The sequence below is a fragment of the Giraffa tippelskirchi genome, chromosome 10 (assembly GCF_054371585.1).
Source record: "Giraffa tippelskirchi isolate mGirTip1 chromosome 10, T2T-mGirTip1v1.2.pri, whole genome shotgun sequence".
In the NCBI taxonomy this organism is placed as follows: Eukaryota; Metazoa; Chordata; class Mammalia; order Artiodactyla; family Giraffidae; genus Giraffa; species Giraffa tippelskirchi.
The window spans coordinates 535149-557952 of record NC_137284.1 but is presented as its reverse complement, the minus strand read 5'-3'; the positions used below and the strand labels follow the sequence as shown (position 1 = coordinate 557952).

The 22804-nt window shown below is 61.3% G+C and overlaps 1 protein-coding gene across 4 annotated transcripts; it reads right to left on the bottom strand.

Annotated features, from left to right (window-relative positions):
* Nucleotides 1-3219: 3219 nt before the first annotated feature.
* EPS8L2 (EPS8 signaling adaptor L2) lies at nt 3220-21559 on the bottom strand. 4 transcript variants are annotated; one of them, XM_081536200.1, is made up of 21 exons: nt 21487-21559; nt 19116-19176; nt 18957-19012; nt 18137-18201; nt 9902-10063; nt 9369-9518; nt 9212-9291; nt 8991-9133; nt 8835-8905; nt 8552-8678; nt 8319-8407; nt 8108-8182; nt 7709-7857; nt 7460-7592; nt 7237-7349; nt 5772-5877; nt 5066-5179; nt 4756-4825; nt 4466-4646; nt 4150-4282; nt 3220-4078 (listed from the first exon to the last, which is right to left on the bottom strand). In XM_081536200.1, the coding sequence occupies exons 2-21, from the start codon at nt 19157-19159 to the stop codon at nt 3995-3997; spliced, it is 2145 nt and encodes a 714-aa protein (XP_081392326.1). In that variant the 5' UTR covers nt 19160-19176; nt 21487-21559; the 3' UTR covers nt 3220-3994. The 4 variants fall into 4 exon arrangements, with proteins under 4 accessions (XP_081392326.1, XP_081392329.1, XP_081392327.1 ...); XM_081536203.1 differs by having other exon boundaries at nt 18137-18196; XM_081536201.1 differs by lacking the exon at nt 19116-19176.
* Between the last annotated feature and the right edge of the window lie 1245 nt (nt 21560-22804).

The following is a 22804-nucleotide window of genomic DNA, read 5'->3' as shown; positions in this document are numbered from 1 at the left end:
GGTAGCCATTCCCTTCTCCAGGGGATCTTCCCAACCCAGGGATTGAACCCAGGTCTCTTGCCTTGCAGGTGGACTCTTTACCAGTTGAGCCACCAGGGAAGCCCAATTTCCAGTAGAAAGCTCGAATTTGCCATGGCAACACAGACTGTCTGCTGTTTCTCTTGTTTCGGGGCAAACGCCTGCCAGGACCCCAGGTGTGAACAGCACGGCCGGCCCAGCGTGGGTGGGGTTCACCCGTCACCCGAGCGAGCGCTGCAGGAGGCTGGCACCCGAGGGCTCTCGCTGAGGGCCCAGCCTGCAGTCCGCTGCGTCAGGAGCGTTTGCCGGCTCACCCCGAGGCCCCGGGCTCGCTCGGGTGCTTCCTCCTGGGGGCGGGGTGTCAGGGGGTCCTGCCTGTGGCCACGCCGGGATCCTCGCCAAGGAGCTTCACCCGCCGGGGCCTCTGCACCATCCGTGCCCACGGGAGCCCCGTGAAAAAGCCCAATCACCCTGTACTAGTTTCTGAGGCCGTGGTAACAGAGGATCATAACCTGCAAGGCTTAAACACCAGGAATTCATTGTCTCAAAGTCCTGGAGGCTGGAAGCCCAAGACCAGGTGTCAGCAGGGTCGCTCCCTCCGGTGTAGCCCCTCCCCAAGCCCTGGCTGCGACCTTTGAGGCTCCTCGTGTTGCAAAAGCATCAGCCTGACCCCCGCCTCTGTCCTCAGCTGCCCCTCTCCGTGTGTGTCTATGGCCAAGCGTCCTTTGTTGAGAAGGACAGTAGTCATGTTGGGTTAGGGCCCATCCTAATGCCCCCGCCTTATGTAACCTGGGGGATACAGTCCAACCTTTAACACACTGCTGTCTTGCTATGAGCTCGTCCCGAGCTCAGGGCCCCCCAGGGACCTGCGGACCCCACCCGGGAGGGTGCTCTGTGGGTGTAAACAGGCCGCGCGCTCCTCAGCTTCAAGTCTGTCCCTCACATTAGCCTAGCAAGTCACACAGCAATCACTCTGGGGGGGCGGTTAATAGGAATCATTTTTATGTTTTTCCCAACGGAGCTGTTCTCAGTACCACCATCACCCGTGAAGCCGCCCTGCCAAGCACACCTTCCCCAGGTGACAGGTGCACACTGTGCCTTTATTGTGATCCCAGCGGCCGATACGGGTGTGAAGACATCTCGCCTCCTGTGCTATTTTGTGCAGTAACCTTTCGGTGACTCCAATATTTTGATAAAAAAAGAAATGGAAAAGAAGAATCTCCACCCAAAATGGCATTAGGGCCCCACTGGCCTTTTGCCCTGGCCCACGGATGGGAGGACAGCCACAAAGACAGCCTGTCCCCAGCACAGAGCCAGCCTTGTTGGTGGGGACGTCCGTGGGCGGCACAGCTGGGCGCAGAGCAGGCGCTGGGTGGGTGGCTCCGGGCGAGACGGTACCACTCTGCCGGCGGTCAGACCCCCGTGGCCCCCTGCCCTCCGCCCCAGTCTGTGCCATCAGACCCCACCTCTTCCCTGCGTGACCAGTGCAGGCTGGGGGCAGTGAGTGGCTGGGGAGCCCCCAGGCTCTGCCCCGCTCTGGGGCTCCAGGCAGGGCCCCTGGCCCTCTGTGTCTTGTCTGTGCCTGCTTCTGGGGCCCTGAGATCCCCAGGCCCCAGGGAGGGAGGTGCTCAGGCGCCCCCTAACCTGGCAGCCCTGCAGATGCCTGGGGTAGGATGTACAAGGACACCTCGCAGGGACCCCAGCAGCTGAGTGACTTGGGCCCTGCACGTGTCTGTCCTTGGGGCGCAGGGAGCCCTGTGACTTGAGCAGACCCCTGCGGCGGGGGTGCCTCAGAACCAGCAGCTCCTGGGCAGGAGAGGGGGCCTGGGAGCTGGGGGAGTGTCAGGCTGCCCAAGAGGCAGGATGGGCCAGAGGGGGCCGCGGCGGGAGGAGGCCTGTCGAGGGAGGAGGGAGGCTGGGCAAGGAAGCAGGTGTAGGTTTTGGGGTTCCCAAGAGACAAACGACCCAGCCTAGAGGCAGGGTCCCCACAAAGTCCAGACCATCCAGCTGATGATGGTGCCTCGCTGGGTGGAGACAGAGGGTGCGCTGGGGGCTGTCCCTCTGACCTTCAGGTCTAGTGTGGGCACCCATGGGCCAGCAGAGGACGCCCTGGGAGCCAGTGGGGCTGGGGTGCTCATGCCTGCCCGAGGGAGGGTCTCAGCCAAGCAGGGGGGCTGGCAGTCATGGCCCAGCGGGGGCTGTGCTTTCTGGTGGGAGGGTGGATGCCTAGTTTTCTCCTTTTCCTGTTGAGCTCTTTTGTGAGATCCTCTCCAGGCATGGGAGCAAGGACCCTCCTCTCGAGGCCTGGAGCTGCAGGGAGCACCTTCCTTTCCCAGGAAGAGGGCTCTGTGTGGTCAAGCCTCGGTGTTGTCCAGGAGGCCCCAGACACCCCCAGCTGCCCTTGACCGGCCAGGCTGAGCCGGACAGACGTGGCCCAGCATGACATGTTCCAGCTGCGAGTCATCAGGGCTGACGAGGCCCGGCCCAGCAGGGGACAGCCCCCTACTCCCGCCATCTCCGGCCTTAAAAGGCACAACCAGCCTCTACGTCCAAGCGTTCTGTGGTCGCCCACCAGGCAGAGACCCTGTAACCCCGGGTGGGTCTTCCCCCGGCTTTGGGGGTACACGGGCGGGTAGCAGGTTCTGCGCGCCCCCTCCTGGCCTGCCGGCTCGCAATGCGCAGAGCGGCCAGCAGAGGGCACCAGAGAACTTCGCCGAGGGTGGGCCCGGTGTGGTCTCGCCGGCCGGCCAGGCGCCTGTGCACGCCCCTGACCCCGCACCGGCTGCATCCTCGCCGGCTGCCTGCCCCGCCCCGCAGGCCCCACGCCCTCTCTGGGGTCCCTCCCGTGGCCTGGGGCTCACCCTCGAGTCTAGTTTCGATCTTGACCCCGTGACTCACGCCCCCTCCCATCTGGAGGTTTGACAGACTTGCTCCCACCCCTCCCATCCGGCCTTTCGGAACTCGGGGCTGGGAGAGCCTCCTCCCCGCAGCGGGCACGCAGCCACAGCTTCCAGGAGTGGCCTCTGGGCCCTCTCGCCCGGGTGTGGAGGGGTGAGCAGCCACACGGGAACGTCCCCAGCCCGGCCTGGCCACTGCCTGCCTCTGCCCAGCAGCTCTTCCAAACGTGCAATCCCGAGGTGGGGGGGGGGTTTCCAGAACCCACAGCGACCCCAGCCCACCTCCAGGACACAGACACGGAGCTACTGGGAGACCGAAGCGCTTTAATGGCGTGGATCCTGGGCCTTGGTCACCTCTCCTCCTTGGGGTGCGACCTGCAGAGTCCAGGGCTCCGAGACTCACCTCCCACCGCACAGCAGGCCAGGGGAGCAGGCCTGAGAGCTCTGAGCGCCTGAGCTCCGCGGGGGGCTGGGGACAGGTGTGGGGGGTGAGGGGTGCCCAGGGCCAGTCCTCGGGTGAATGGTGTTCAGTCCATCCTCGATCCTCCAGGCGGCGAAGGAGTACGACAAGCACCCCACTCCTGGGGGGAGCTCCCCCAGGCCCCCCGGGAGAGCAGTGCAGTGGGGGGGTGCTGAGGCGGTCTCGCCGGCAAGAGGCACCAGCCTGGCCAGCCCAGAGCCAAGGGCAGCGGGGTGGCTGAGGTCTGCGGCCCTCGCCTGCAGCCGGCCTTTCAGAAGAAGGGGGTGGGGGGGTGCGGGGGCGAGGCCTGAGGAAAGGTCCCTGCCGGCTCTGGGGGTTCCTGCGGCTTCGGGGGGAGCGGGGGACAGACGGGGCTGGGGCTGGGGCCCGCAAGGCGGGCTCAGGGGGCAGGCGGACGAGGGGCTGGCACCGCCTGGCGGCAAGTTTGGCTGCGGAGAGTGTGGGGGCGGCCCGGGGGGCGGGCGCGGGGGCAGCGCCGAGCCTGAGGTCAGGCTCCAGGGGCCCAGCCAGCGCGACTGTCTATCCGAGTCCAGGGTCCGAAACACGTCCGCGAGCAAAAATAACACTCCAGCCGCGGGGCGCGTCCCCAGCCGCAGGCCTAACTGTTCTCCTCTGCGCGCCTCTGGGTCTTGGAATGGAACTTGCTCATGAGCTCCTCCAGCTCCGACCCACCCTGCTGCTTCTGGGGGAGAGGAGGGGTCGGTCAGGGTCCCGCCAGCCGCCGTCCCGGCGCCGCGGGGAGGGCAGGCTCACCTCCAGGAAGGCCTTCTGCACGGTGAGCTGGCTGTACACGCGAGCGCCCTCCTCCCCGCACACCTTCCGCAGCTCGTCCTTGTTGAGTGAGAAGAGCTGCGGGCCGGTCAGGACGCCCAGGTGCTCCACGACCCTGCGGGGCGAGCCCGGGCGTGAGCGCGGGCGAGGGCGCGGCCCCTGCCCCCGCGCGCTGAAGGCCTGGGCCTCCAGCCGGGCGCGGACCTGGCACCCCTCCCTGTTAACCGCTCGCACCTCCGCTCACCGCCCCCCCCCCGCTTCCCCGCCCCCCCCTGCCCCGCTCACCGCCCCCGCTCACCGCGCGCTGAAGGCCTTGGCCTCCAGCCAGGCGCGGACCTCGCGGGGCCCGGACGCGTGGGTGAGCGGCAGGGGCGCCGGCTGGCTGCGCTCCACCCGGAAGGGCCGCACCGGCTGCGCCCTGATGTTGCTGATCTTCTTCACCAGCTCGTCGTTGACCTCGTCCATGTGCTGCATCAGCTCTGCGGACGTCAGGCGGCTCAGACCCGCGCCGCCGGCCCGAGGGCTCCCCTCCCCCACCGCCTCCCGACAGGGTGCGGGCCGCTGGGGTCCAGGGGCCCCATCCCTCACCGTCTTTGTTTCCTGCGAAGCTGGGGGGCAGCTTGTGGGTTGGGCTGGCAGGTCCCCAGTATTTCACCCCCTGCAGGGGGAGGGGGGGCAGAGCACGGGTTGGGGGCGCCGTTAGGTCAGCTCAGCATCCCTCCCCACGCGCCCCGTTCCTCCCCACACTCCCAGGACCTGCTCGGGCCCCCACCTTTCCAGCCTTGGCCCAGACCTGGGAGCTTTCATCAGCTCTCGCAGGGAGGGGTCCGGGCTGGGTCTTTCGAGACCCCGCCCCGCCCCCGCTGACCCTAGCCGGTAGGAGCAAACCTCCCCTCACCTGCTCCTGGGGGGCGTCCTCCGGCCGGGTCTCCACCAGGATGTTGCCGGGCACGTAGCCTGCCTGACCGCTGCGATTCCGAAGCTTCCACCACTGGTGGCCGTCCTCCAGCACCTGCAGGCCCCGCATCCCGCATCACCCTGGTCCACAGCTCCCCACCCCCCTCCAGCCATGGGGACCAGTGTGGGCTTCGAGGACCACCAAGGGGAGCCCCTCTTTACCAACAGGCCAGAGAAGGTTCTGAAGCCCCCTCTGAGCCTGCCACCTCCCAGTCTTGTGAGGATGATAACATCCTGGCCAGCACCCCTGGCCCCCCGGTCCCCCACCCTCTTCCCCCTCCCCCCAGGGGTGTCCTGAGCCTCTAGCCTGACTGTGGATCTAGATCACCCCCGCCCCCAAGCTGCCCCAGTTTTTAGTGGGTGGCCTGGATTCAGGACTGGCATGAAACACGGAAAGTGCCTTGAGGGGGCTCCCGGGTGGATGTGAACGACAAGGCCCTGCTGGGTTGGGGGGTTCCTCACCCAGCGCGGGGAGAGTCCTCCTTCGTCCTGAGTCCTGCCCAGCCCAGGGGTCCTTGACACCCCTCTTAGATTCCCCAAGGGGGATCAGCCAGGCTGTGCTGGGGGTGCCAGGCTGAGGACCCAGAGTGGAGCCCCGGGGTCAGGCAGACGCTTTCTCTGGGACCCCCCCAGTAGCCCGCACTCACCTCCAGGACCTCATCCCTGAGCACCGATAGCTCGTTGGCGTTGCGGGCCGTGAAGTCGTAGAGGACCTTGACGTACTTGGCCATGGCTGGCGCAGACTCGCAGCCTCTGTGTGGGACAGAGGGACCGAGGCCCCGGGCTGGGCTGGGGTCTCTCCTCGGCCTGGGGCAGGGCCAGGCACAGCTTCCCAGGTGCGTGGCTGCCTCCCGTCTGCGGCGCAGAGGCTGCGGCTGTCAGCTGGGATGGAAACTGTGACGGCCCAGTTGCGTCTGGGGCCCCTTGCGTGGGGGGGCAGCAGAGGCGGGCGGCACGTGGGGGCCTGTGGGCACAGCAAGGCCCGCCCCAGCCCAGGCCACCTCAGGGGTCTCCAGGTCCAGCCCCCAGGGGACCCAGCGTCAGCTGACCATCAGGGGACAGGCAGACGCTTTCAGAGCCACAGCCCCTCTGGCGCTGCAGACAGTGTGTGGACACACACAACGCTGGGCCGCCCATGGGCAGCAGGTCTGGGGTGTCCCAGCCCCCGGATGGAGCGGGCCTGTGCCTGCCGCCCGTGCTGGGCCATCCCTCCTGGTCAGTCTGGTGCTAGGTCACAAGGGCACCTCTCACACAGGTGCGGGCTCAGGACTCTGGGACGTGGGGGTGGGGGCTGGGGTGGCTCCTGGGGCCCTGGCTGGGGGCTGTGTCAGGATGGGCTCGGGTGGACCAGCCAGAGGCTGGAGATCAAAGGAGGAAAATGTTTTTTAAAGGTGACCCCAGGCCAAGGACCAGGGGCATCAGGCTGCTGATGTGGGGTGGAAGGAGGGGCACGCTTGTTTAAAACATGGATTGCAGCTCCTCCCTTCCTGAGACTGAATCCTGGGGTCTGGGAGGTAAGGAGGTGCTCCTGACACCAGTCCAGACCAGGACCGAGAACAAAGGAGGAGTGAAGGGGAGAAAGGGTGGAGACTCCTAGGCCCTGGGGCTGGGAGATGTGGTCCAGGGAAATGTGTATGGCTGGGTCCCCACGGAGACCCTCAGCCTTCTCCTTGGCCCTGAGGCTGGGTCTAAATCAGCCCCGCCTGGGCAACTGGGATCCGTGAGACCACTTAAGTCCAGGGGTTTAGTACATTTCTAAATGTTTCTAAAGCATAAACGTGGAGACACGGACAAAGATGCATATTAGGTAGCGGATTTATGGGCACTTTCAACGTTTTCCCCTCAGTTGTACACAACAAAGTTGAAAGAAACCCTGCCCCGGTGTGTAGAAGCGCTGGCGGCCGGGAACAAGCCTTGGCCGCCATCTGGGGGCACGGAACCCACGGCGGCTGTCCAGTCGCTCTGGGCTGCAGCGCCAGGCTTCCTGTCCTTCACTGTTTCCCCAGGTTCGCTCAAACTCATGTCCATTGAGCCGGTGATGCTGCCCACAGCAGAGGCTCCGTGGTTGGAGGGGTGAGCGCTGCCCCCCACCCCACCCCGAGGGGAGCTTACCTGTGAGCGTGCTGGGAGCTGACCTGGGGGAGGATGTCTCCTGGGGGTGTGGGCTCCGGTATGAAGCCGTGCTTCAGGGAGTTTCTAAAGGACGGTCGGCTCACTGGAGCTGGCTGTGGGGAAGCGGATGCCCAGCCTTGGTGTGTGGCAAGGGTTGGGCCAGGAGGGCGGGTAGTGAGCAGCGGGCGGAGGTGGGGCCGGCAGGGGCTCCAGGAGCTCTGACCTCGTTGTTGCCGGGAGCTGCCAGCCCCTCCACCTCCCATGGGGCCTCCTGCAGCACGTCCAAGGGTGGCTCCCAGCCACTGTGGAACCTGGGCACATAGGGGGGTGCCTGCGGCTCCCGTGGCCACTCGGAGCTAGAGCAGGAGGGTCTGGGGTGAGCTGCGCCTGCTGACCGAGCCAGTCCCGCTCAGGACCCCCAGCCCACCCACCGCAGGACCCCATCCTGGTGTGCCCCGGGCCGCTGCCCTACCGGGGGCGTGTCCAGGTCTCCCCCAGGGATTCCCACAGTGCCATCTCCTTGGGGACCAGGTGGCCACGCAGGAAGCCCACAGCGTCGCGGGACAGCAGGGGCCTGGACACAGAGCGAGCGATGTTCGGGCCACCGCAAGTGCTGATGATCTGGGGGGCACAGCGGGGGTCAGAGTGGGCTGCTGGCTGGTTCCCCCCTCCCCCAACCCCCCTCCCCGCCTCTCCCAACCCCTCTACCACCCCCCCACCCCCCACCCCTTCTGGCAGCGCCACAGGCTGGCCCACTGTGTCCGAGGCTCTGAGTGTAGATGCTGGCCCCAGCCAACTGCCCAACGTGGGCACTTGCTTCTCCCAGTCACCGGCAAACCCCCAGGTCCCCGCTCCCCCCAGCCCCAGGCACCAGGTCCAGAGGTCCGAAGAGGAAGTGGACTAGCTCAGCTGCGCTGGGATTCTGGATGTGCTTCTGCAGCTTGGCCTGGGGGAGGGGAGCAGACCCGCGGGTGGGGTGGGGGAGGGGAGCGGGCGCACGGGTGGGGATGTGTGGCACCGGGGACAAGCGGGGCCCCATCCCCCACGTCAGCTCAGCAGGACGGGGCGGCCCTTGCCCTCACCAGCAGGTTGACGGCCAGCTTGGTCTTCTGGAAACAGTCCACAAACTCAGCCTCCGAGGGAGGCCGCGCCCGCAGCGTGAGGACGCCCTCTGGACGGGGAGGGGGGGGCGGGACGTGAGCCTGGCCGGCCCGCTGTCGCTGAGCCGGCGGGTCTGGCCTCAGCCTGAGGCCGCGCGCCTTCCCCGCCCAGGGGTCACTCTGCACCCCCGCCCCGTCCCGCCCCGGCCCCTCACCTGCCGGCCCCTTCTTCCCCTTTTTCTTTCCCTTCTTGCGCTGGTTCAGCTGCTTGAAGGCCTCCGCCGCCTTCTGCAGTCGCGCCACGAACCACTCAATGTCGTCTAGGGCGCAGTTGAGGATTTGCTGGGGTCAGAGTGGGGCAGCGGTCAGCCTCAGGCGGCCCGACCCGCCGCAGGGACACCGCCGCCTGCTGCCTCTTGGCCCCCGGGCCGGGGGAGGGCGTGGCTGGGGGGCTGGTCGAGGGCCCTGAGTGCCTGGGGCGCCCCGCGCCAGACCCACCGTCTCCTTCTCGATCCTCTGCGCCAGCGCGGCCCGCGGCTCCTCCTCCAGCGACTCGCGGCGGCGGAGACCTGCACGGGGCAGAGCTGCGGCTGACCGGCCCGCCGCCCCGCCGCCCCGCGCTGCGGCCGCCCCCAGCCCCGCCCCGGCGCCCACCTGGCTCGCCCAGCGGCGTCGGCAGGCCCACTCGGTTCTTGGTGGAAGGGGAGTCCCCGCCGAAGCGCTGGAAGGGGATGGGGGCCGGGCCCGGGGCCGCGGGCAGGATCGACAGCCGCTGCCGGATCTTCTCCTGGTGGCCCCTGAGGCGGACGAGGGGCGGCTCAGCCCGGTGCGGCCCCCGCCCAGGCCCGCCGCCCCAGCCCCTCCGAGCCCCCTACTTGAGGGTCTGCGGCCGCATCTTCTTCCCCAGGCGGCAGTCCGCCAGCGCGCTCTCGATGTCCTCGTGCACGAGCTCCGCCTGCGGGGGCGCGGGGGGCGTCAGGCCGGCTCTGAGGAGGGACGTGTGCCCCCTGAGCCCCCGGCCGACCGCCTCACCTCCACCTCGTCGCAGTGGAAGAAGTGGACGTCGGGCTTGCTCTGGTCCGAGTCCTGGCACACGAGCAGCAGCACGGACGGGTAGCGCAGCTGGTTAAGCACCGTCTGGCTGTGCCGCACGCTGGGCAGAGGGAAGTTCTCCAGCTCCTCCTGGGGGACAGGTGGCTGGGACCGGCTCATGGGGCCGGCGCCCCCCACTCGGAGATGGGCTCAGGGAGGGGGCGCCATGGACACGGGCTGGCTGGCCTGGCCTGCGGTCTTCACGCCACAGACACGGCCCAGAAGGGGGCCGGCGCACAGACGCGGCCGCACCCGGCAAGGTCCACACCGCTGGCCTGCCTCGGCTCAGCCCTGGAGGGCTCTGGCGAGGTGGACGTGGCCCTGTGGGACGTGGCTCCCCTGGACTCCAGCCCCGCCCGGTCCTCCCTGCCCTCTGCCCTCCGCCTTCAGGCCCCACAGACAGGCCCAGCGTCTGCGTCGCTGCCTCCTCCCGCCTGGCAGGACCAGCCCGCGCCCTCCTCCTGCAGAGTTACCTGAGACTCAATGTCCAGCAGCCGCAGGGATTGGTCGTTGACCTGCAGCAGCATCTCCTGTGTCCAGATCTTCTCCTTGGAGCTCAGCTGCACCAGCTTCCGGATGGCGTCTTCCACAGACGCGATGGCCTCACTCTTGTCCATGATGAACGTAGCCAGGTGCTGGGTGGATGGGCAGGAAATAGAAAAATTGGAATATTTAGGAAAAATAAATGGAAAAATAGAAATAGAAAAAGACTGGGTGCAGCCCTCCTGGTGTCAAGGGCCAAGGGCTTGGGGTCTGAAGGGGCCACGGCCAACCCTGGGGGTCTGAAGAGACAAAGCCCCATCTTGGGGCTGTCTGTCGGGGCCCCAGACAGGCTCCAGTGAACCCCTCAGCAGCCTTGCACACGCCACCTGCCCAGCCTCGTCCACCCATGGGCTTGGGGATGCAGCCCCCCTGGTCCCCTGCAGCCGGGCGGGCCCTCCGCCCCTGCCGTGTCTGCCCGCCTGGCTGCCCCCAACTCACTCTTCCTTCCAGACGCTCCTGGGGTGCTTTCCTCCCTGACTGCCCAGCCATAGCCTCGCTGTCAGCACGTCCCTGACCTGCCCTTTTATTTATCATCATCTGGTTTACGTGGGATACCACACGCTTCTCTGCTTCTTGGCCACTGTCTCCCCTGTGACAGGGCCGGGTCTACAGCAGGCCCCCGGTGAATGTGTAGGGAGGGAGGGAGCAGCCCATGGGGGCCTCTGGCCAGCCAGCCCTGCCCGCCCCCTCCTCTCTGGAAGCCTGGCTTGGGCACCTTGTCCTCCCAAGAGCCCCCGAGTGTCCATGCCAACCTTTGCTGAAGTCAGGAAACGGTGCTGGGACAGCTGGGTAAACACTGACATAAACTCTTAAGCAGGCAAAGCTTAACCACAGAACGTGGATGCGTGAAGGTGACGTACTGGGTGACTTTGGATAACCTCAGGAAGGCTGCTTCCCTGGGAGACTTTGCTAAGCCAGGAAGAAAACCCAGATATTCAGAAGATCAGGACTTCCCTGGGGGTCCTGTGGCTAAGGCTGCGCTGCCACTACAGGGGCCACGGGTTCGATCCCTCGTTGGGGAACTAGGATCGTACATGCCATGCAGCGTGGCCACAAAAAAAAAGGAAATAACAAGACAAAACCCATAAATTTGACCTAGAAAAATATTCTGCTTGCGAAAAAAATACCACATACAAAGTTTTAAAAAAGTGAGAAAAAACAAATAAAACAATAGCTATCATAGATTTGATGCAGGTTAATTTTCTTAAAATAGAAAAAGACTGGTATGTATTACAGTGATGGTTCTTACTTTGTTAGAACTCTATTTTGTTTAATAATTAAGGATACCAACAGTAAATGAATAAATAATGAAAGAATACGTAAATAAGTATAAAAGATTAACAGCCCAATTGAAAAACTGACAAAAGACATGAACAGAGGGTCTACAGGAAAATAAATATAGAGTAACCTTTTAATATAGAAAATTATATGCCGGGAACCTCCCTGGCAGGCCACTGGTTAGGACTCTGAGCTCTGACTGCAGAGGGGTCCGGCTTCAATCCCTGGTCTGGGAACTTAGATCCCACAAGCCACATGGTGCAGCCAAAACACAAAAGAAGAAAATTATATGCAGACTCATTCAGTAACAGAATTGCAGGTTGAAGGCGTGAGACTATTCCTTTAAGAATGAGTTTCCCCTATTCTGTTGCCCTTGTGGGTGACGCTGGCCGGTGAGACGTGGAGAAGGGGGCCTCGCCTGGCGGCTCCAGGAGGAGTTGGTGACACTGGACCAGGCCAGGAGCTTACCCAGGCAACCTGCCCACGTGCAGGACGTGGCACAGGTACAAGGCCACTCCCTGCACAGCTCTTAGAGGCCGGGCTACGGGTCCAGGGGCAGGTTAGAGAGGGAGCAGAAACACGCAGTGACTGTCAGGCAGCCGGTCTGTCTGCAAAGCATACCAGGCATACCGCCCGTGCGTTCCAATCCCCTGAAAACACAGCCTGTGCCCTCTGACACAGTGGGCTTAAATCAGAAACCGATACCAGACTCTTAACTACAAAACCCTGCTAACCGGAAACTAAGCAACACCTTTCTAAATGACTCTGGGTCCACATCTGCAGAGACTGGACAACACACTTTCAAACGAGTGAGTGAGAGAGGAGATGACCAGGACATGACCTGCCCAGTGACAAAGGGGGGCAGGAGCGGACACACCCGGACTTAGAGGAGGCAGCAAAAGCAGCAGAGGGAATCTACACCTATAAATGTCTACATTGTTAAATGCTCAAAAAGAAGAAAAACCCAAACAACCCATGGGTCAAAGAAGTCACAATGAAAAGCTGAAAACATTCCAAGTTGCAGCAATGTGGATAGGGTTAGAGATTATCACAGTAAGTGAAGTAAGTCAGACAAAGACAAATATCATATGGTATCACTCATATAGGACTTCCCTGCAGCTCAAGTGGGAAAGAATCTGCCTGCAAAGGAGACCAGGGTTCAATCTCCGGGTCAGGAAGGTCCCCTGGAGAAGGCAATGGCAACACACTCCAGTATTCTTGCCTGGAGAATTCCATGGACTGAGGAGCCTGGTGGGCTGCAGTTCGTGGGGTCTCGAAGAGTCGGACACGACTGACTGACTAACACACGTCACTCACATGTGGAATCAAATTTTAAAATACGATACAAATGAACTTACTCACAAAACAGAAACAGACTCACAGATTTCAGAAACCAACTGTGGTTACCAAAGGGGAAAGTGGGGGGAGGGATAAATTAGGAGCCTGGGATTAACAGACCATCATATGTAAAACAGACAACCAAAAAGGACCTACTGTATAGCGCAGGGAACTATCTGCAACATTCTATAATAACCTATACGGGTGAAGACTCTGAAAGAGAGAATCATATGTATAACCGAAACACTTTGCTGTACATCTGAAACTAACACAACGTTGTAAATCAGCTATACTCTAATAAAGTAAAATTAAAAAAGAAAATATTCTGAGCTGAACAATAATCAAAGCAAGCACATCAAAACTTGCAGGAGACTGCTAAAGGAGTCCCTTGAGGAACATTATAGCTACAAATGAATGTCAGAAAAGAAGAAAGGCAGTATCAGTGGTCTGAGCATTCTTCCTAAGAAACTGGAAAGTGACAACCATATGAAACTCCGTGGGACTTCCCTGGTGGTCCAGCGGCTAAGACTCTGAAGGGGGCGGGTGTTCAATCCCTGGTCAGGGAACTAGATTCAGTGAAGATGGACGATCCCGCATGCTGCAACAAGACCTCTCACAGCCAAGTAAATAAAATAAATATTAAAAAAGGAAACCAGAGTAAGTGGAAAAAAGGTAATTAAGAGCAGAAACCAACAAACTAGTAAAACAAACAAACAAGAGAGAAAAATCAACAAAGCCCAAGGTTGGTTCTGAAAAGATTGGTGAAATTGATAAACCCTTAGCAAGACTGATCAAGAAAAAAAATACGAATGATCAATAACCAGAAGGAAGGAGGGGACATCACTAGAGATCGTACAGGCATAAAAGTGAATTCATAATAAAAGAAGCCTTGCCAGAAAGAAAGCCCTATATTCAGGGCCTCACAGGTGAATCCGAACAAATACTTAAAGGAAGAAGTCACAACCTTCCATAACTGTTTCTGAAGACGAGAGGGCAGCAACATCACTCCACTCATTTTATAAGGCCAACATAATTCTGATACCAAAACCTACCAAGGGCGTTGCAGGAAGAGAAAATTATAGGCTAATGTTCTAATAAATATTAGTGCAAAACATCCTTAACAAAATATTAGCAAATTAGTCTTGCCAACACATAAAAAGGATAATAAACCATTAGCAAATGAAGTTTATCCTAGAAATGCAAGGCTGGTTCAACATTTTAAAAAAACAGAACGATTCAGGACTTTCCTGGTGGTCTGGTAGTTAAGAACCTGCTTGTCAATGCAGGGGACACAGGTTCCATCCCTGTTCCAGGAAGATCCCACATACTGAGGGGCAACTAAGCCCCTGTGTCCCAACTACCGAACCAGAGTGCCTCAGCCAGTGCTCTGCAACCAGAGACACCGTCACAATGAGAAGCCGCGCACTGCAAGGCGAGAAAGCCCGTGTGCAACACAGCAGACCCGGCGCAGCCAAAAAACCCAGCACGATTCGTACATTAACAATATAGTAAGGACATCTCCACTGAGGAAGCACTTGATAAACTTCAACAACTTCCATGATGAAAACTCTCAGCAAACAAAAGAATGGAAAAGAACTTTCCCATTCTCAGAAAGGGTATCTACAGAAACAGGCAGCTTATAAAACAGGGAATTCTGAATACTTTCTTCTAGACCGGACATAGGCAAGGATGCCTACTGTCATTACTTTTACTGAGTACTATCCTGATGGTTCTAGCAAGAGCAATACAGTAAGAAAAACGAAGTGGTTAAAATTAAGAAATTAAGTACTATATTTTCAGACAAAATGATTCATAAAAAATCCAGTGAATCTACAAGCAATTCATGAAACAAATAAATGAATTCAGCGAAGTCTTAGGATACTCAATCAGTTTACAAAATTCAATGGTACAAAACAAATGTTACAAGACAGCTGGAAAATTAAATTTAAAAAATGATATAATTTATAACAGTATATAAAAATCAAACACCTAAGGAATATTTTAACAAAGAGGTGTGAGATCTCTGCAGTAAAAAATCACAAAAAAAGCCTAAGAGAAATTAGAGAAGAGCCAATAAGTGAGGAGGTGTCATGTTTATGGATGGGAAAGGCTCAGTGTCAAGCCTCCCTAAACTGATCCTTAGACTTGACTCAGTGCAAATCAGAATTCTAGCAGGATTCTGGGGGGAGGGGTAAAAATGGACAATTTGATTCTAAAATGTAAATGCAAGCCCAAAGAACTTAGAATAGTCAAGAAAACCTTAAAGAGAAAGAACAGACCCATCCGGACCCAAATAGTCGATCTTTGACAAAGGCACCAAAGTGATTATGAGGGAGAAAAAATAGCTTCCCTGTAACTGCACTTCTCTACAGGGAAGGTTAGCCTTGAGTCTCAAACCAAAAAACAAATTTAAAATGGATTACAGCTCTAAAAGGTGGAAGCGGTGACAGAATCCCTCTTCATGAGCTCTAAAATCACTGCAGATGGTGACTGCAGTCATGAAATTAGAAGATGATTATTCCTTGGCAAGAAAGCTATGACAAACCTAGACAGTGTGTTAAAAAGCAAAGACATCACTTTGCCGATGTCTGTACGGTCAAGGCTACGGTCTTTCTAGTAGTCATGTACGGATGTGAGAGCTGGACCATAAAGAAGGCTGAGCGCCTAAGAATTGATGCTTTCAAACTGTGGTACTGGACAAGACTCTTGAGAAACCCTTGGACAGCAACGAGATCAAACCAGTCAATCTTAATGGAAATCAACCCTGAATATTCATTGGAAGGACTGACAGGAAGCTGAAGCTCCAGTACTTTGGCCACCTGATGGGAAGAGCCGACTCACTGGAAAAGACCCTAATGCTGGGAAAGATTGTGGGCAGGAGGAGAAGGGGATGACAGAGGATGAGATGGTTGGATGGCATCAGCAATGCAATGGATATGAACTTGGGTAAACTCCGGGAGATGGAGAGGGACAGGGAAGCCTGGCGTGCTGCAGTCCCTGGGGTCTCGAAGAGTCAGACAGGACTGAACGACAACAACATAGACCTAAATGTAACAGCCTAAACTACAAAGTGGGACTTCCCACGTGGGGCTAGCGGTAAAGAATCCGCCTGCTGATGCAGGAGACACAAGAGATTTGGGTTTGATCTCTGGATCGGGAAGATCTCAGTCCGTGGGGTCACAAAGAGTTGGACACAACTGATGCGACTTAGCACACACACAAACTACAAAGTATCCAGAAGAAAATGCAAGACGTTTTCAGAGCCTTGGGTCAAGCAATGACCAAAGCAAATACGGCTTCTCAAGCCCCCCAAAACAACCTAACCATTAAAGAAAAAAGTGGATGTGACTGGAAGTCATCAAAATTAAATATTTCTGCCCGCTTCAACACATGTGCGTCGACAAGCCAGATTGGAAGGAGGTATTTCTAATCCACATGCCTTTACCTGACTTCCCTGGTAGCTCAGACAGTAAAGCGTGTGCCTACAATGTGGGAGACCGGGGTTCGATTCCTGGGTCAGGAAGATCCCCTGGAGAAGGAAATGGCAACCCACTCCAGTATTGTTGCCTGGAAAATCCCATGGACGGGGGAACCTGGTAGGCTGCAGTCCATGGGGTCGCAAAGAGTCGGACTCGACTGAGCAACTTCACTTTCACTTTTACCTGAAAGCGAAGGACCCCCCCACCCCCACCCCACTGTTCAATAAGAGGCCTATACATTTGATGTGGACACAGGCAGCAGCCCACGGAGGGGCCAGGGGCCAGGCGGGGCTTGTGACCTGGAGAACCCTTCCGTACACACAGCATCTTTGAAATAAGTTTACCAAGCAGAAGAGCAAAGATGGCTGTAAACTCTATGAATTCAGTTTTAGAGGATTTGCAAAACCGCGCAACTGCAGGAATGGAGGCCAGAGCAGTGCTGCCGACAATTGGGGCGGGGGCGGCTGCAGCCACGAGAGGTCAGCACGAAGGACAGGGCCGGCCCGTGTCCTGAGCGCTCTGGTGCAGAGCCTCGCACTCCAACCCCCGAGGTCAGCTTCACGGGGTGTTAATTTGGAATAAAGAAAGAAACAAGTCCACAAGCTCGGGCGCCCCTCCCACTGCCACGGTTGGCCTGATCCTGTCGCTGCCTCTCTCAGCTTCAGTTGCCTCATCTGGGTGGTGGTTTAGTCACTAAGTAGTGTCCGACTCTTTGCAACCCCATGGACTGTCGCCCACTAGGCTCCTCTGTCCTTGGGATTCTTCCAGGCAAGAAGACTGGAGCGGGTTGCCATTTCCTTCTCCAGGGGATCTTCCTGACCCAGGGAGTGAACCCCCGGACCCGCATTTCCTGCAGGGAGATTCTTTCACCACTGAGCCACCCGGGGAATGCAGGCAGGGCCACAAGCGCAGCTTCCTCAGTCCTGCTGGCTGCTGCGTGGGCAGGAGCGGTGCCCCGAGCTGGGGTCCTTCACAGGCTAGTTTGGACTGAAGTCTAGGAGAAGGGCTGGGAGGCCCCAGTGACCAGGTGGCTCCTCACCAGGAGGGCAAAGTCCCTCTGTGGAGAGCTGCCCTGGGTGCTGAGCCAGCAACAGGAACCAGCTGGCTCCACAGAACGGCCTCTTGCACAGGCTGGCAGGAGGGGCTGATCACAGCACGGCCCCAGGCAAGAGCCCCAGGACGCCCTTGGCTCAGTGGACCCAAGGCTATGGCTCAGCTATACAGACAAGAAGGCTGAGGCTCAGAAAGCAGTGATTCACGTGGCTTCTGGGGCATGGAGGGTTCTGTAGGAAGGAAAATATTTACCTTCCTGCTGCAAGGTCCCCCCACTTTCCTGCTCCAGGGTATCCCCCCCACCTTCCTGCTGCAGGGACCCCCCACCTTCCTGCTGCAGGGACCCCCCACCTTCCTGCTGCAGGGCCCCCACCTTCCTGGTCCAGGTCCCCCACCTTCCTGGTCTAGTGTCCCCCCCTTCCTGCTCCGGCCCGCCCCCTCCTCATCCATTCCCAGCCCTCTTGTCCTGCAGGTTTGGACAGTGACCAGGAAGCAGGAACTTGCCAGCTACCAGGAACAGGAAGGTCATTTACAAAATATGTTTCCTGGGTTCTAAGTGTGAATTAAAACTGACCCGGGAGCAAAGGCCTCCTGAGCTGTCAGCTGGTCTCGAGTGTGGTCGCCCATCTTTCCAGGCTCCATGGGAGTGGCTGTCAAGGCCCCCAGGAGGAACTCGGAAGCGGGCGTCTGACGGCTCCTCCCTCCCGCTCCAGCCTCCGCTGTGGGGCCAGGAGGACAGTTTGCTCCCCATGGGCCCTCCCGTCTGAGGCCAGCGGGGGCACCCAGAGCCCATTCTCCCGCCTGTGGCGCCCCAGCGTCCCCTCTCCCTGACACAGCTCCAGGGCCCCTGCCCCTCACACTGGGAGCTCCCGGGACTGGAGTGGGGCTCCCCACTGGCAGGGAGCCCAGAACAGGTCGCCTGCTGCGGGACCATGCCTCTCCGGGCCCCCATTTCCCTGCCTGCCTGGGGACTCGGGAGCACGGAGAACAGGAGCGCCTGTGGGGTGGGGGGCTCACCTGGACGTGGTACTGGGAGGTCTCGTGCATGATGATGTTGGAGTTGGAGTACTTCTTCCTCTGCTCTGAACAGGAGACACTGTCACTCGGCCCCACAGGCAGGACCTGGGCGGGGCCACGGGGAGGCCAGGGCGCAGGCTGCCTGTGGACCCCTCATGACTGCCAGGACAGACATGGGCACGCGGAATGGGGGGCGGCCTCTCCTGGCAGCACCGGGGTTCCCTCCGTCTGCAGGAGGGACCCCCAGCTCAGCGTGCTGAAGGCGTGGCTGTGCCCGGGTCTGCCCTGGAGCAGGTGTAGGAGGCTCAGCCTCCCCTGCCGCGGAGGCCCCGGGCCCACCTGCCTGGGGAGGGGTCTGGTCCAGGCCTTGCCCCAACTCCAAGAGCTGCCAGCTACCATCTCCCGGCCCCTCCTGGGGCTCCTTGCTTTCCAGGGCCTGCGTGACCGGGGGAGGGTCAGAGCTGGGGGGAGGGGGGTGCTGGCCGGGCCCCGCCCTCTGGGAGCAGACACCTGGCACTCAGCGCAGCAGGAGCCCCGGCCCCCTGGAGGATCGGGTGGCAGAGAGGAGCGCAGAGAATCAATATTGATGCTCCCTGAATTATTTGTAAGGCCTCTCCCCTTACCAGCCCGCTGGGGGAGGGCTGTTCTGTGGCCAGAGTTTGGGGGTGGAGCCTGAGCACCTGTTGGTTGGTTGAGTCCAGGGGTCTCCTCTGGGGGCCCAGGCTGATCTGCCTTCCCCGGTGGGGGCCTGGCACAGCCCTGGGGAGGGCAGTAGGAGAGACCCTCCCCGCTGAGCCTCTCATTCTCAAACCTCACTCACCAAACAGGTCCTTGGCACTCATCTTGGGCACACCGTCAGACCGGCCCAGGCTGCCACTGCAGAGGAGGGGCTGGTGAGGGCAGGGCCATGCCACACCCCTCCCTGGGGCCAGCTGGGTGGTGGGGGTTGTTGGGGTGGGCGGGTGGGGCGGGGGCTCACTTGGCAGCACCCGGGCAACAGCTCACGGACCCTGATTGGCTCATGGTGCCCTCGCCGGTGGCTGGCGGGAAGAGGGCAGACCTCAGTGGGGCCGGCCGGAGTCCAGGGCTTGGTGCCCGGCCCACACCTGAGGGGACCGGGGAATCAAGCGGACCCCTCGGCCGGACCCGGCCGGGGCCCTGCCGCTCCCACTTGGGGCCTGGGTCTCCTCCTCCCCACCCCCCAGGCCAGGGCCTGGCCAGATCCCTAGGGTGGTGGGCAGGTGGTCCTCAGGGAGCAGAGTTCAGCCTTCTGGACACACCAGGCCCTGTCCTGCTCCACGTCCCAGCTGGTGTTCACTGCACCCCCATCGCTCCTCAGAGCCTCGGTCCTCTACAGGGACCCCCAGAAGCTGTCTGGGGTAGAGTTTTGAGGAAGATGTCCCAGGGGCTCTGCAGGGGCCTCAGGAGAGGCAGGCACCTTCCAAGCAAAGAGAACAGCAAGGTCAAAGGCCCTGAGGCAGGTGAGAGCCAGACAAGGGAGGAAGACAGCAGAGACTGAGGCGAGAGGCTGGGGAAGGAGGCAGGGGCCTGGGGACACAGAGCCCAGGCTGAAGCCAGAGGGAGCCACCCCCTGGGTGCCAAGCAGAGCCTGGCATCCCTGGGCCAGGATGACGTGCCCTGTGGGATTCTGTGCTCCGTGGGGACACCAGGGCCCACACCTGCACTCAGTATATGTCGGCGGTGACGCCATCCATCTGTGGCTTCAGTGTTAGGGGCCTGCAGGGTCGGGTCACGAGCTAGGGGTGCTGGCACCCAGGGCAGGGACTGCCGAGGGCTTTCTGGCTTGACCAGGTTCTACCTACAGAGAAGCTCCTGGGAGGGCTGAGGGACTGGGGGCTTCAGGTCACCCCCTCTCATATGTCCCCAGGGTCTGGACTTGGCCAGATTCCTGTCCATCTGTCCGTGGAGAATGTCCGGAATGCTTCTGACCTCAGTAGGTGAACCGGAGTATTTGCTTAGTGGGATTCCTGGCGGGCTGAGCTGAGGGTGCTGGTGGGCACGTGTGCCCAGTATAAACACACACACCCCCCTGGGTGAAACCCAGGCCTGTGGGCGGACACCTGGGTTGTTCTCTGGCTCCCTGGGGTGGGGTGGGGGGCTCAGGGCCGGCCAGGAAGGTGAGTCCAGGCACTGGCATCTGGGTTGGGGAGCGGCTGGGGGAGGGGCCGCCTACGGGGCGGGAGTGGGGAGCACGGGCTTCGGCCGGCTGGGGTGGGGCCGGCACTGGCCCTGAGGGCCGCGGGCTGCACTTCGGTTTCACTGTGGCCATTTTCCGGGTGCAGAGGGAGGACCACATACTGTGCCGGGTCAGGCCTGGAGGGGAGGAGGCCCCAGCAGGGCGAGGAGGCGGAGGGACGAGCTCCAAGTTCAAATTCCAGCTCGAGGAAGAGTGACCTTGGGGAGGAGTCAGCCTGAGGCCGGGGAGCCAGGTGGGGCCCTGGGTCGGGGGAGCCCCTCCAGCTGGGCTGTGCCCAGGTCTGGCCGCTGCGGGTACTGCTGGGCAGGGCAGAAGCCACTGCTGCCCTGGGCAGGGCCAGGGGAGGCCTGAAGGGGCAGGGCTGGGGCGGGGTAGGGTTCCCGGGGTGGGGCTGCCCAAGGGGAGGTGGAGGGGTTGCCCACCAGGCCCTGCCTCCTGGCACAGCTGGGGCTGACTACGTGGGGGCAGGGACACAGGTGGTCAGTGGGCACTTCAGAAGCCCGGGAGCCCTGCCCACCGACCTCCCCTGCCATGGCAGACAGCTGAGACACAGGGGCTGCCCAGGCCAGGCCAGCCCAACCCAGGCTGGAGCTCCCCCTACCCTCCACCTCCCACACCCCAGACTTGACCGAGGGCCTGACCCTGGACTGGGGCTCACTCCCTGGCTCCCACACCCAGGAAGTTGGCCCCAAAGGAGCCCCCAGCCTGCCGGGGCATCGGGGTCGGGGGGCGGGGTCCGGGTCCTTTGAGGGACAGGAGAACCCTCTCAACACCTTCTTCACTGGAGGAGGGGCTTCCTCCTACTGAGCCCAAGGTTGGGAGGGGCTGTCTGACTCAGAAGCCACTGGCTTACAAACATTCCCAGCTCACGGCGCCGCCCCAGGACCAGACGGGGCAGGCCAGGCCGCGGGCCCCGCTCCTGGCCGCCCGCCCAGGGAAAGCCTACGGGCCCGGCGCTGCCCCTCTCGCTGATGCCCCGCGCGCCCCTGCCCGGCCTGTAGACCCAGGTGGAGCCCCGCGTCGTGCCGCCACCTGAGGAAACCGAGGCCCGGGCACCCGCCGTCCGTGCGCTCTGCCCCCGTCGCTCCAGCGCCGAGAGGGTGCGGGCGCCGAGCGGGGTCGGGGCGCTCACCTGCTCTTCTCGCAGCCCCGCTCCTGGCCGTCCGTCCGCTGGTCCCTTCGTCCGCGCGTCCGCCTGCCCGTCTGTCGGTGCCTGGCTCGGAAGAAGGGAGGGACGCGCGGAGGGGCCGGGGCGGGGCGCGGGGAGGAACCTGAGCGGCAGGTTAGAGTCACCACGCGCGGGCTGGCTCTGGGCAGGGGCGGGGGCACGCGGATGCCCCGCCCCCGAGGCTCCCGGGGCACTGCCCCCACCACACACGCCGTCTCCCTGTGCAAATCCCACCCCGAGAGCGGGGGCGCCGGTGGGCGTGCGAGCTGGGCCGCGAACCCGTCCCTTGCGAGGGGGCGCAGGACGGCGCACCTTGACGCTGGGAGGTCCTGCCGGCAGGCCGGGCTGCCTGCGGAGCCCCGGGGAGGGCAGACCTGCCTCTGCTAGGTGCCCCCAGCCTCAGGGCCCCAGGACTCGGGACCGAGGCCCACCCTCTTCGCCTAGTGCCCCTCTGGTCTGGAGAGGGCGCCAGGGCCGGGCTTCAGTCTGAGTCTCAAAGGTAGGGCCACTGGCCAAGAGACCCTGCAGTCCTGTGCCCTGAGCCGGCCAGGTGGGGGGCGAGGAGGGGACCCTCCTAAAGTCTTTTTTCACGCTGCCCAGCCCAGGTAGGCACTCCGTGAGCGGTGGGGTTGTTCCTTGGCGGGGGTTGGGATGCCTGTGGCCCCGGCTGTCCTTGAGTGGCCAGGCAGTCGGTGTGAAGGTGCTGTAGGCAGCGACCCCCTGCCTTAGGCCAGGCCCCAAGCTCTGCCCATAGTTCTCTTTCCTCTTCCTGAGCTGACCCCCCAGGATGGCGCTGCCCACCAAGCTGGGTGAAGAGGAAGTGGAAAGGAGGGCAGCAGAAGGCAGGCACCCCCAGGGCTCCCCTATTGCTCCTGGGTGGGGGGAGCAGGAAAGCGTGTGTGGGGTGCCGGAGTCCCAGGGTCGAGGAGAGCCGGGCAGCCAGGCTGTTTGCCAGGAACCCCTGGGGAAGGAGGCACCCTGTCCTCGAATGTCAGCGGCACTGCCCCTTCCCACACTGCAGGGACCTTCCTGGGGTTTCGGGGGAGCTTGCATAGGGGTGCAGGGAGTGGCTTCATCCCGGAGCCCAGCCCTGCCCCTGAGCCCTGGATCAGAGGCCTGGCTTCCTGATTCTCCCCCTCTGCTGACAACCCGGAGGGGAAGGCAAGCCTGCCCTCGCCTGCTCTTCCTGGAGGCTGAGCCTGAACAGGCAAAATGGGAGAAGGGAGCCGCCCAAGTGGGCACCCTCTGCTCCTCAGAGCGGGAGAACTGACCCCCTCAAGGA

Coding starts and splice junctions, on each gene's coding strand:
- EPS8L2 (XM_081536200.1), bottom strand. CDS start 19,159: ATGAGCCAATCAGGGTCCGTGAGCTGTTGCCCGGGTGCTGCCAA. Junction 18,202..18,956: donor GAGTGCCAAGGACCTGTTTG/GTGAGTGAGGTT, acceptor TCTCCTGTTCAG/AGCAGAGGAAGAAGTACTCC. Junction 7,593..7,708: donor GAGACCTGGACACGCCCCCG/GTAGGGCAGCGG, acceptor CTCCTGCTCTAG/CTCCGAGTGGCCACGGGAGC.